Below are 12,311 nucleotides of genomic sequence, written 5' to 3'. Positions count from 1 at the left end.
TTCTTTACCTCCTAGTCCGACTTAGTTTCCTAAGCGTCTTTTAATCTTTTCTCTGTCTTTGCCATCGCCATCAACGAAGGCGATCGTTTCTTTCGTCTTCTTCTTCACCTTTTTTAAAGCAATCCAGACCTGCAAACTATGCATTCTAATCTTTCTATCGATGCCAGCCGTCCGCACTTTCTCTCATCTCACAATCTCGCATAGCTGTTCCCTCGAACAGAGTTAAAGCCTCTTCGAATATCAAAAACTCATTCTTCTATGTTTTCATTAACTTTTATTACTATTAGTGAACAGCCAATATTTTCTTTGCGGTGATTTTAGTTTGGTTTATTATTTTTAATTTTTTTATTTACCTTTAACTTTAATTTTATTTTCAAAGCTTACATTATTATTCTTATTATAATTAATAACCATTTTTGATTTTCAATTTCCCCAATGATGCCAAAGTAATTATCTCTCTCTCTCTCTCTCTTCCTTATTTTTTTCAATCTATTCTCGTTCAAACCATACCCAGGACGAATTGTTAACTTATTCGCCAGAGAAAAAGTTGAAAAGAAATCAATTTTAGACTATATCTTACTAATCTACGCTTCTTGCTCTCTCCTTCCTTCTTTTTCTCTTTCCCTACAATAAACAAAAAACAAAAAAAAATATTAACAATTTTGTAATTCGTTTTGCAATTCATGTCGATATAATATTAAAAAAAAAAATAAAAAAAAATAAAAAAAAGCAGCAAAAGTCGGCGTCCATTAAATTTAACACCACGTTAAGCTTTAAATTGGAAAAAGCCAATACAATAAATAATAATCGTATAATAACTGGGTAAGAGTTTAGATGCATGTAATTTTTTTTTTTTTTTTTTTTTTTTTTAATAAAACTTTGAACTTTTGCTTATTTCAATCATTAACTTGCTCTGTTCGTTTTTAGCTTCTGTTAATCAAAGACAAATTAATTGACAGACATACGGAAATAATCGCTATAGGCAAAAATTTTCTCCCAATAACTTATAGTTTGGTCAATTTGTTCTCTGCATTAATTGTGGGATGACGATATGTTGAGACCCGCCTTTTATTATGCCAATCGATGCGGAGTTCCTATCTGATTTGGTTTAAATGCGTATGTCCATCTATCCGCCCATCCAGTTTTCTTCTGTTCAACCTAGTGACCACAGTTTTTGAGATATTTGATGAAATTTAGTACACTGACGTGCTTTGGCCTAAAGACGGGCACTGTTGAAAGTCGTTTGGATTGAATCACTTTTTCGATCGCTTTCCCTATAATGTATTATTTTGAAAAGTCTTTATATAAATAACTCTGGGGTTCGTTCGATGCAGAACTACGTTCTGAGCTCGTTGAAACACGTCTGTCCATCTAGCCGTCTGTCCAGTTTCTTTCTGTTCAACCTTGTGGCCACAGTATTTGAGATATTTTAATGAAATTTAGTTCACTGACGTGCTATGGCTCAAAGACGAGCGTTACTGAAAATGGTTCGCATCGGATCATGTTCTCGACTACTTCCCTTATAATGTCTTATTTTAAAAAGTCTTTATATGAGTAAATATGGGATTCTGTAGGTTAGTTGTTGGTGAGGGACACGGTCCACCACTATAATATTTTTACTGGTTTTTTTTAAATAACTAATGGCATGAAATTTATCGTGAATGAACGCATTTTTTTAAATTAAAACTCTTTCTAAGCTTAATGTTCCAAACGCATTTTATGGAAAACGAAAAATTGAAAATTTCAATTTTCTCTCGGACCAGGCTTTCACACTGTCAAGTCAGTACCATATGTCTCTCTACAAAAAGGAGCATACGTTTAGTCCATTCACCAGAGAACTCTTCAACGGAGCCAAGTTCGAAGTCAACAGATGACGACAGCTATCGCTGTTGCGTAACCTAATCTTTGCCTAGAGGCAGTCACACTGCGTAATCAGTGCTATGTATAGATATGAAAAAGGAGCATGCATTTAGACCCTACTCTCTAGAGAGCTTTCTAACGAACCCTTGTTCAAAATCATAACCTAATCTTTGCCTAGAGGCAATCACACTGCGCTTTAGTGCTCTATAAAAACGAATACGCCCGAAGTCGAGCTTTTATGTGCTTTTGAAGAGTAGGCGGTGGCAGCTTTCGCTGTTGCTATTAACCTAATGTAAGCTAATATTTGTTCGCTTTTTTGAAATCGAATTGCATTCGCTGTAAGTCCTGGGCTTTGCCCAATGGCCTTTTCTTCCTGTACGTTTATCGGATTTCACGAGTACGTCGGGCACAATGATCTTTTGGTTTGGAGGCAATGGAGGTGGTCGTATATCCGAATCTTTACATTGTTGCATTATTATATAATAGAATTTAGTCAAGTTAAAACGTCAATCGAAACTAAAACAAATGTCAAGACATAACCTCAAAAGTCTTGTGACTACCCTGTAGATTTATATGCCCGGTGAATGTTTCAAGTTAATTTTAACATTATGGACTGTTTTTTCTCATTTTCAACGATTGCGAAAACATAATCATTTTATGCATTTTTTTATTATTAATTTCTAAACCCATCAAATTTCCTAATCTTAAGAGAATGATGGGTCTGGAAAAGCTCTTAAATCATATATATATAAAATACTTTTCATACAATGTTTTAGAGTTTGCTTTGCTTAAAACTAAAAAGAAAAAAGCATAATATTTAAATAACGAAAAAATGTTTTTTTCTTAAAACTTTTTCTTTTGCAGAACGAAACTTAATTCGGCAGCAGCAGATCGAAGCATAAGAAAATTATAAGTAAAACAGTAACGAAAAAATAATGAAAAGAAAAATATTTATTTAAATACATAACAAACAAAAAAAAAAAAAAAAAAAAAAAAGCATAGAAAAATTGAAAGGATTAACAAATACTGCGAATTTGGTAATTAATTAAAAAAAAGTTTTTAAAGAAATTTTATGTAAACGTTATATTTTTAAGCTAAACTATACACAGTTTTATTATTTACTTAATTCATTATGTAAATTAATTAAGTTTTGTAACAGTTCGGTATAATTTTTAAGCTAAACAGTTGCAATGTTATAAAAAAATATCTAATATTTGATTTTTTTTAGTTAAAATATTCTTTTCAAATTTATTTTATATTTTTTTTAAATAATTTTTTTTTTTTTTTTTTTTTTGTAATTTATTTGTTATATTTTGGTGTGTTTTGTAATTATATTTTAATTAAATAATTTTATTAAAATCATTGTATCTAAAAAGTTGTTATAAAATTCACTGTTGATATCTGGATATAAATTTTTTTGTATAAAAATTTCACATTTTTGCTAAACGAAAATCTCTGGTTTACTGGAAATTGAAAGCCTATCAATGATTACTAAAGGATAAATAAAAATATGTTAAAAAAAAAGAGAGAAAAAATGGGTTTCTTCCTACTTTTGAGTGCTGAAGGATTTAATTTCCTACATTCCTCCTAGGGAAACGGCATGTTGACCGCTGCCGAGATCAGCCAACCAACTCATTTTTCAAGTCAAAGTGTCATGCATAAGTTTCTCTTCTGCTTCCGTTACTTTCAATAGTGTGGCTACGGCGTGTAACAAATGGCGAGCTTCCACGTACGGATCACCGCGGATTTTTTGGGTTTTTCTTTTTTCTGTGGTTTTTTCCGCCACCTGCTTAGATAGACGACTTAACTTTGGGTTTCTAAAGTTAAGTTTTGACCACTCCACGAGTTCTTAATATCGGATAATTGCAAACGGGCCTCTTGCAAAGTGGTTCGAGTATTAAAATACCACTGGTCATTGCTTCATTATTAACTAACAATTAATAATAATTATATAAAATATAAAATAAAATAAAAAATCCTTATACAATAGTTATTTTATTTGTTTTTTCTTGTTATTTATATTGTATGTGATCGCCTAACAGCAGGTAATACTCATAACGTACACACGAATTTAAAAACATTAAATGAATTTTACTTATTTACCGAAGATATAAAGTTGAATGTAGTTGTTCCAAAAGTACTCAGCTAGAAGATTGCTGTGTAGCTCAGTATGTACATGTTTACAAATTTTTAGTGCTGAAGTAGCCCGTCACTTGGAGGAAGACAGTTCCGGTTTGGTTTTTGGCATTAAATCTGGTGACATTTTATAACCGTTTTTATCCTGAAAAGTAGGTACACGAGGCCTCTGAAAGTGTAAAAAAGAGCATTTAGTGCTTTTCTTATTTGAAATAATTATGCATAAAATAGTAAACGCTTACCTAACGTGGTATTGAAGATCTCGCAGCTCCTGTCGCAGGTCACCGCCCGATCTCCTCTGCGAATCTTAAGTTTTCCATTAATAGTTCTGCATCCGCTTTGTAGCGATTGATAGGATAGACGCTGAGTGTCATGTTAAGCGACGTGAACATGCTGCGTACTCCGAATACGAGTACCGTCCGTTACTCCTTCGTTTCCGGTAATTTTTGGATTAGGATGCACCCGCGTCCATACAGCCTATCCTCACATCCACAATATGCTGATATCTGGTCGGTGTACACTACATGTAGTTGTACGATTTTGTCGCGAGGAGTTAATTTCCTCATGACCTGTCGCAGTGCCTCAATGACTTACACCACTCCCTCAGCTTTTTCTACTTCTTGGCCGTCTGTGTTTACGGCGGGTTCAAGGCGTCGATCCTTCCTCCTCCGTACTGCCGCCGCCGATGTTGACGGTCCCTCGCTCTTATCGAAATGAGTCTAGCTCGCCGAAATTGGGGGGGTTCATAAATGAAATTTTGCCCTATAAAATCTTTATAATTTTTATAAGATGTAAGTGGATGTGTAGTGAATGTCGAGTTGAATATAATTTTCTTCTTCTTTTTTATGGATTGGTTTGTTATAGCAGCTTCCAGGCAAATAAATCTTACCTAATTTTAGAATCTACTTAAAGGCAGTTGTCGCAGTAAATTTTTTGCATTGGTTTTTATATTTTTTTTTTTATTTTTTTTTTCTTAGCACAAAAGACGATTTTAACCAAAATTAATTATCAAAAACTGTTTTTTTCTCCGTATCAAATGCTGAAGTGCCCGTAAATTCTCCTCTTTCTTTTTCCTTTCCTTTTTTTTTCCATTGACATAAAAAGAAAATAATTCAAAAAAAAAAAAAAAAATCCATCGCCTCCTCGTTTTCCTACAAATGTGTCTATTTACATTATTACAAAAATCCATAATATTGGGGCATTCTATTCTAGATGGTCGTTCATTCGTTTGCCCCTCCCTTTGTTCCCCCATAACTTTTTCTTGTGAAAATTTGCTGTCTATTACGGCAAAACCTAAAAAGTTTTCGTAGTCTGTGTGCATCTGTTCCTTTTCTTCTACCGGTGTTTCTCTACAATCTCCAATGTCATCTTTGTCAATGTCCATCTTTACTTCTCCACAATCGATTTCTACCGGTACTTCCCTGGGCGCTAACTTTTTTGTGGTAATTCTAGCGACAGCACATTCCAATCCTAATTTATGCGCGTGCCACACATACGCGCCTATACCCGTGTACCCTGTCCCGTCCGAGTTGTCGGGGCGTTTTAGATACGTTCTGACTTTTTTCAATTTTATTCCAATGTCTTCCACTGTTATATCTATTGTACGTGTTTTTTTTTTGCCAGTATCTTAGCTAACTCACTACCATCGTTCTTCGGAGAAACGTATCCCTGTCCCAGACCGCACGTTGCTGGATAACTTTTCAATAGGTCGCTGCAAAGTGCTTTAGGTATGAAGACCATTTTATTATATAATAATATATTAAATAACGTATATAATAATATATATAAATATAATATATATAATAATATAAATAAGAAGTAAATAAATTTGTTGTTCTTTATAGTGACGGAGAAAAGGCAAACGAGGTAAAACCATGTCGCTCTTCTACGTGATTAAAAATGCAATTCACTGATAAGATGCACATATCGGTCCTCAAGACCAAAAACGCGGAAACAAAAATAAAACAAAACAAAAGAAATAAAATGTATTTGTTAACTTTTGAATTACGTGGATAAACAGACAGATGAACGGATTCACATATAGACGGTTACAGGTATGAAGAGTCTACGCCGATGGATAAAATGTCTAGTCTGGCAAGCAAGAAAATATATAGGGGTGAGGTATATGAGGACCGTAACAAGAGTAACTCGTGGAAGCCGATTAGATTCCTTGGAAAAATCTGAGAACGAGGGATGTGAAATCAATGGACAGCTAAGCGGACAGAACATTATATAGAAAAAGCTTTAAGGTTAGTTTGAAAGACGGTTAACTGAATGAATTCTGAAGGCGACTGTTAAAAAAAGGACGTTTACGCAAATATTTCATAACGTGAACGGTCACTTTTGAAATACAATTGGATGGATACGCGGAGGAATGAATTAACAGGTGGGCCGTTAAATGGGCCGTTAAATGAGCAAACGGTTAGAGGAAGTTCTACACGGGCGGAGGTACAGATGTACGAACAGCTAGACTAAAAAACCTAGAGAGGGTCACGCGTACAAGCCGCAATATTCAATTTGATAGATTCGCAAACATGGGTTTGTTAGCATTAATGGGTTTTATGTTATCAAATATATTTAAACTATATAAAGCATATATATGCTTAAAGAAATAAATATTTAAAATTTGTTTACTTCGGTATTGCTCTCTCAAACATATATATCATCTTCGAAATGGAATAATACGATGTATGTATGTAATAAGTAAAATCGTTTAAAGTGGGACCGTTTTGCAATTTTTTTAAACTAATTTTTTTAACTCTTCCTTTCGAATATTTTTTTTTTTTTTGTAATTAAAATTGCAAGATGAACAAAAAGAGTACACGATCTGGTTGCGAATCTGGCTGCGGACGTCCAAACCTAAATCAGCAAAAAGAGAACGTTTAAAATGAAAAACGTGGTACGTTTAAAAATATGCAGATATGTGAAATAGTCTCAATTGTTACCGGATTCAAAGTCACCAAATTCAAACTTCAATTGGCATCATATTGATTCATGCTTTTTTCTTTATTATTTTCTCTATTTATTATTATTCTTAGACACTTGTTGCATTACCTTGCTTCATATAAATTTGGCGACTTATGAGAGTAATTAAATAAATGTATGTTTGACATTATTTAAAGGCTGCAGATTATAAAGATTATAAAGATAGCTACGACAATTTATTTTGTGTTAATACTTTTCGTCTGCATGTGTTTAGATATATGTGTGTATACGGCATAAGCAGCGATAAGAAATTCAGATAGCCTTCACATTAGCGAAAATGAAATTGTTTTTTGATTGTCGTGTATAATTCATCCATTTATTATTGATATTAATATCATTTTTGATTGTCGTGTATAATTAATCTATTTGTTTTTTTATACTATTCATCTGTGAATCATATGAGCTTTGAAATTGTCTCATATCGTCCTAAATGCGATTCATTTTTGAAATATATGTAGTTGTATGTATCTGTTAACACATCATGCAGAACTGCACAGAATAGGCAATTCCCCATGGTACGCTATATAAAGGCATATAGCCTCTCTGGTCCCAGAATGAAGAACTGGGCGCACACATTTGCGCCAGGTTCGCAACTAGCCTAAAGTCGCATCTACTGAACGCATCTAATAAGTGTGGGCAGTCGTACAGTAAGCGTACGCGATGTGTGCTGCCGTCTGCTCGCCTCGTGATGTGCACACATTTTATGAAATTTGCAAAGAATTTTTTGCCGCAGACGACAGCTCTGACGTCCAGGCCAACCTTGTCAGAGAGTTGCAGATTCTTTTCTAGCCTTGTCAGCATTCCAATTCCTGTACCGTGTCTTGTGCGGGGGAAGCAGTGGAGAATAATGCTGAACCTCGTCAGCAGGCTCCGGGCTCGGAAGACGAGGACAGTTTTGTACTCCCCGGTCTTCGTTGCGCTAATGTTCACATACCCGCATCCATGTGTTACATCGTCGCGAATATACTGTTCTTCTGTTCCGTGAACACTTCGTCGAAGTGCATTTGGGTGATTTTGCAATGGAGAGTCAAATTTTCCACGACTTTTGTGAGAGCGTCATTGTCTCCGCTATCAGCTACTTCTCCTGTCAGCTTGTGCATGGCTATCGCATCAGTATAGGTCAAATAGCATCTCATGAGTTCCAATTCGGGTTTGAGCCAACGATTCTCCGCCATCAGCGGTGCCTGCGCTGATGTCGATAGTCCGTCATATCAATTACATTACTAAATATTGGAGCGTATAATGTAATGACAGGGCTTTCCGCATTAGGCATACTAGACGTAATAGTCCCGTCAGGCCTATCGGTCGGTTCTGTTTCCCCCTCTACCTCACTGTCAGAGTCGTTTCTCATCATGTTTACGGTCGTTTCTTAAAGTTCGTCTACAACTGGTATACCCTTATTTATGTCGGTCCCCTCAAATCATAAAAAGTCCTCTCTCTCCTTCAGTATATTCTTTATTCATTAATAAAATCTGCCATTGTGATTTGAAATATAAATAAATAAACAAAATTGTAATTATAAAATATAAATAAATAAAATTATTACATTATTGCATTTTTTGAGACATCATTATTTTTGTATTTTTTTATGTTTTCCGAACAATAGGATATGTAGTAAAAACGATGGTATTCATACCGCATGAAATTTTGAGCAGATTGTTACGTAAATACCCGAAGTTGTAGGGTATTCACAGTCCGTCGTAAAGATTAAGTAAAGAATTGGACTGGGCAGTAACCGTTGACATGGTGGAATATGAGCTGGCAAGTCTTAGGCTCAATATGAGAAACTTAAACCAAGAAACTACCAAACACGCAGGAACAACTTATACCGCCTACCTATCGTATGCGAACGAATTGGGATACAAACGGGCCGCGGAGGTAATGAATAAACTCTAAACGTCCGTGACAAGAAACGCTAAGCAAAGGAAATGGATAGCGCACTCGCCGTGGACCATAAAGAGAAGCAAGCCAACAATTCATCGTTATGATCCGTGCCCATTTTTCAGGCATTGCATGAAAAGGCAAGGATATGAAAAAGTGCAATTTTCTGAAACTAACAAGCACTTAACGAAAGTTATGCTATGAATATTGGAATAAAATATATGCAATGGAATAACGACAATCACCGTTAACAGCAAAAGTGTTAACCCTAAACGCCAATAAAAATGACGTGAACTGCTTTCCAAAACACCGGGAATTTCAAAAATGATTAGTTCAAACATGATTATAGATAAAGCAAATATCACAAAGAATATAAGTCACACAGATATGTAGCGAATTTCAGAAATTTTTTTTAAAAAACTGCTTAACAAAAAAGCACCACCTGCAAAGAAGAGAAGCTAAACAGTACACAATAATAAGACCGTCTTTCATTTATACTGAAAAACTCACCTGAAACGCGAATACAATGACGCAGTCTTCAAAAAATTCCATGCTTTTAATAGTCACTTTCGTCTTTTATGTTTATGTATATATGTGATAATTAATAATTCAGCATTTGCATAATTTTAAATTATTGCTTAATTAAAATACATATCACCAAATCAAGGAAAAAGTCCTTTGGCGCAACAACATATGGTATCGAAAACAACTGTATATACAAACAACAATATTAACGTATACTTTTTTCGCATTTAAAAAAAAACAACATTGAAAACACTTACTTTTTTTAGATATATGCAAAAAATGAATTTAATTTATTAATTCATCGCATTAATCTATGCATACAAATTCAAAATTCGCATAAAGCAAACATTTTCAGAAATTCCGCTTCAATACATCTTACGGAAAAACCGGGTTCATTGCCTTCGCTCAAATTCGTTAAATTTTTTTTTTTGTTTTAGAGATTTATTCCCAATTGATAATAAGTAAAATTTCTATTATGTAGACCTCACTAGCAAAAACCTTTATAGCAAAGACGAGAATTAGTTGCTCTGACAAATGAAAACCGAAAGTCCATAAAAAATATTGATATCTTTAATAAAAGCATCTTTACTAATTTGAAAAATGTCTTGCTATTTTCGTCAAAATTCTGATACTGAGATTGCTATACCCAAAAAAATATTTTTTATAGCAAATTAGATAATTCGGTCCGTTGTTTGTTTTGCCGACGGCTTTTGCTAATTTTTGTTAGATAATTTGGTCCGTTTTTGGTCCGTTAGATAACACAGTGGCGTTACCATTTAACAGAGCTGCCATTTTTTGACAATTTTTCTTATTTATTACAAGAAACTCTGTACTTGCGAGGAATTTAGCGAGGACTTTGTTTAAATATTATGACGGTTTAATTCTAAGCTAACTTGTAAAATACAAGAAATTTTAAATGTTCGATATTAACTAGTGTGGAATGTAGCAGTAGTAGTGGAAGTGCCAAGTGATACTCTAATGCTGGCAGGTAAAAAAAAACAATTGTCGATTATATTAATTGATAAAATATAACAAAAAGGTTGTTGCATTGGCTATCGCTGCCTAAATAAAAATCAGCATTGATTATATTGATCTGGCAATGTTATAAAAAACCACTATTTTTGTGGCTGCAGATTCTTCCACTACTGCTTTGCCTTTTTAACAGAGAATTCTGCTACTGCTTTTTTTAATCTGATAATAAAAAAAAAAAACTATGGCGGTCAACTTTTAGGCTAACTTAACAGAAAACAAAGGTCCAACTCTGTTAAAATACAAACCCGTCGGCAAAACAAAGGGAAAGGAAAAGAAAAGTAGTGTAGTAGAAAATTAAGTAGTGAAAGTGAAAACTTTAGGATATTTAGTATCTAATGTTTCTTTATTTTTTATTATTAAATCTATGTTTTCATATAATATTTCTTAATTTCTTCAATTTTACAAGCTAGCCTAAAATTAGACCACCATAATTTTTAAACAAAGCCCTCGCTAAATTCCCTGTTAAAAGGCAAAGTGCAGAGTTTCTTGTAAAAAGTGGTCTAAAAATGGCAGCTCTGTTAAATGGTTAAAAGCCCAACTTAACAGCTTAAATGGTAAATATAGAGGAGATGATAGAAGAGCAAAAGCGACCAAGTCAAGGAAAAAGAATCGGAAACAATCAGGAAACCATTAAAAAGAATAACAATTTCTTTTCTATATATATATATTTTTATATATATTAATAAAGTATTTTAAATGTATAATAAAGCTAACATATAAATAAAGCTATTTCTTTTATTATATTTAAATATAAATTATATAAATTAATATACAACAACAGGAAAGAAGTTTGATTTTCCCAATGACAAATCAAAGCGGTTGAAAAGTGTTTGTTGCTGTAAGTTCCAACTAGAGGGATGTTTCGTGCATATCTAATAAGAAAATCACTAAAATTGGAGAAAATCAAAAGAATACCAAAAGCTCAAAAATATTAAGGCAATTAATTATATTATGTATGGTATTCATGATCTATATTTTGGATATTTTTATATATTTTTAAAACTGCAATTTATTTGCTCACATTAAAATTCACTCTTACCACTTTTCACCACATTTAATCTCCTACATTTGCTTTACATTTCGTTTTCAAATAAGCGCAAACTTTATAAAAATTTTAGCTGGCATTGCTGGCATTGCTTTCTTGAAATGAAATACAGTGCCAGGCAATGTCCGATATGAAACAGGCGTTTTTTCATGAATATAAATAAATGAAATATAAATTATTTTTGTAAGCTGTGAGCAAAATAAAAAATTGGCTCAAAGCAATATGGAAAATAAAGTGGATTGGCGCTCATAAACCAACTACCTTAATTACTTAATTTTTTTAAATAATATTGTTCTATTTCGCTAATTTTATATTTTTTATATTGCATGTTATATTTATACACTTGATTTTTGAATTTTTTCAAAAGAAATTCCTCAATAAATATGTTTCGGTTCAGCCTGTGCCTGCCTGCTTGCAAATTCTTCAAAGAAAAAAAAAATTTTACTTAAAAAATAGCACGTGAAGGGCAAATGTAAACAAAAATTTGAATTTGCAACAACTACACATGGTACGAGCTTTATAATCACAACCATGCACACGCTACTAGCTTTTCAATATCAATGTACAAAACATGCTGGAAAATTGCGGTTAAATGTAGACTTAAATTCCTACCTTTCTTGTTCAACTTTGTTTTATTTAAATTATTTTGTTATTTCAACGGAATTTTCTATGTGAATCCAAGTAAAGGGGACTACACAATATTCGTGTTATGCGTTGTGCGCGATTGTGCTTCAATCAAAAATAAAATCTACTGTAAAATTAACAAAGCAAAAAATTTTTTTAAAGAATGACGTCTTGGAAGCAAAATGTAATTAACGAAAATGGTTTTCTCGTATAACAGTTAAAT

The 12,311-nt window shown here is 33.2% G+C and overlaps 1 protein-coding gene across 16 annotated transcripts in view; it reads left to right on the top strand.

Annotated features, from left to right (window-relative positions):
* LOC119641413 overlaps window positions 1-2,814 on the top strand; it is a 47,303-nt gene extending 44,489 nt beyond the window's left edge. For 5 of the 16 annotated variants that reach the window (XM_038040068.1, XM_038040067.1, XM_038040069.1 and 2 more), the window contains 2 exons: window positions 734-822; window positions 2,725-2,814. In XM_038040068.1, the coding sequence (XP_037895996.1) occupies window positions 734-822; window positions 2,725-2,773 (138 nt within the window). In that variant the 3' untranslated portion in view covers window positions 2,774-2,814. Of the gene's footprint in view, window positions 1-514; window positions 584-733; window positions 823-2,724 lie in introns of those variants that run through there. The other 11 variants (XM_038040072.1, XM_038040082.1, XM_038040080.1 and 8 more) reach the window with 3 other exon arrangements.
* Window positions 2,815-12,311: the final 9,497 nt, after the last annotated feature.

Source organism: Glossina fuscipes, unplaced genomic scaffold (assembly GCF_014805625.2).
Source record: "Glossina fuscipes isolate IAEA_lab_2018 unplaced genomic scaffold, Yale_Gfus_2 148, whole genome shotgun sequence".
Taxonomy (NCBI): Eukaryota; Metazoa; Arthropoda; class Insecta; order Diptera; family Glossinidae; genus Glossina; species Glossina fuscipes.
Note: the sequence above shows the minus strand (reverse complement) of the source record. Positions and strands in the feature narration are given on the sequence as shown.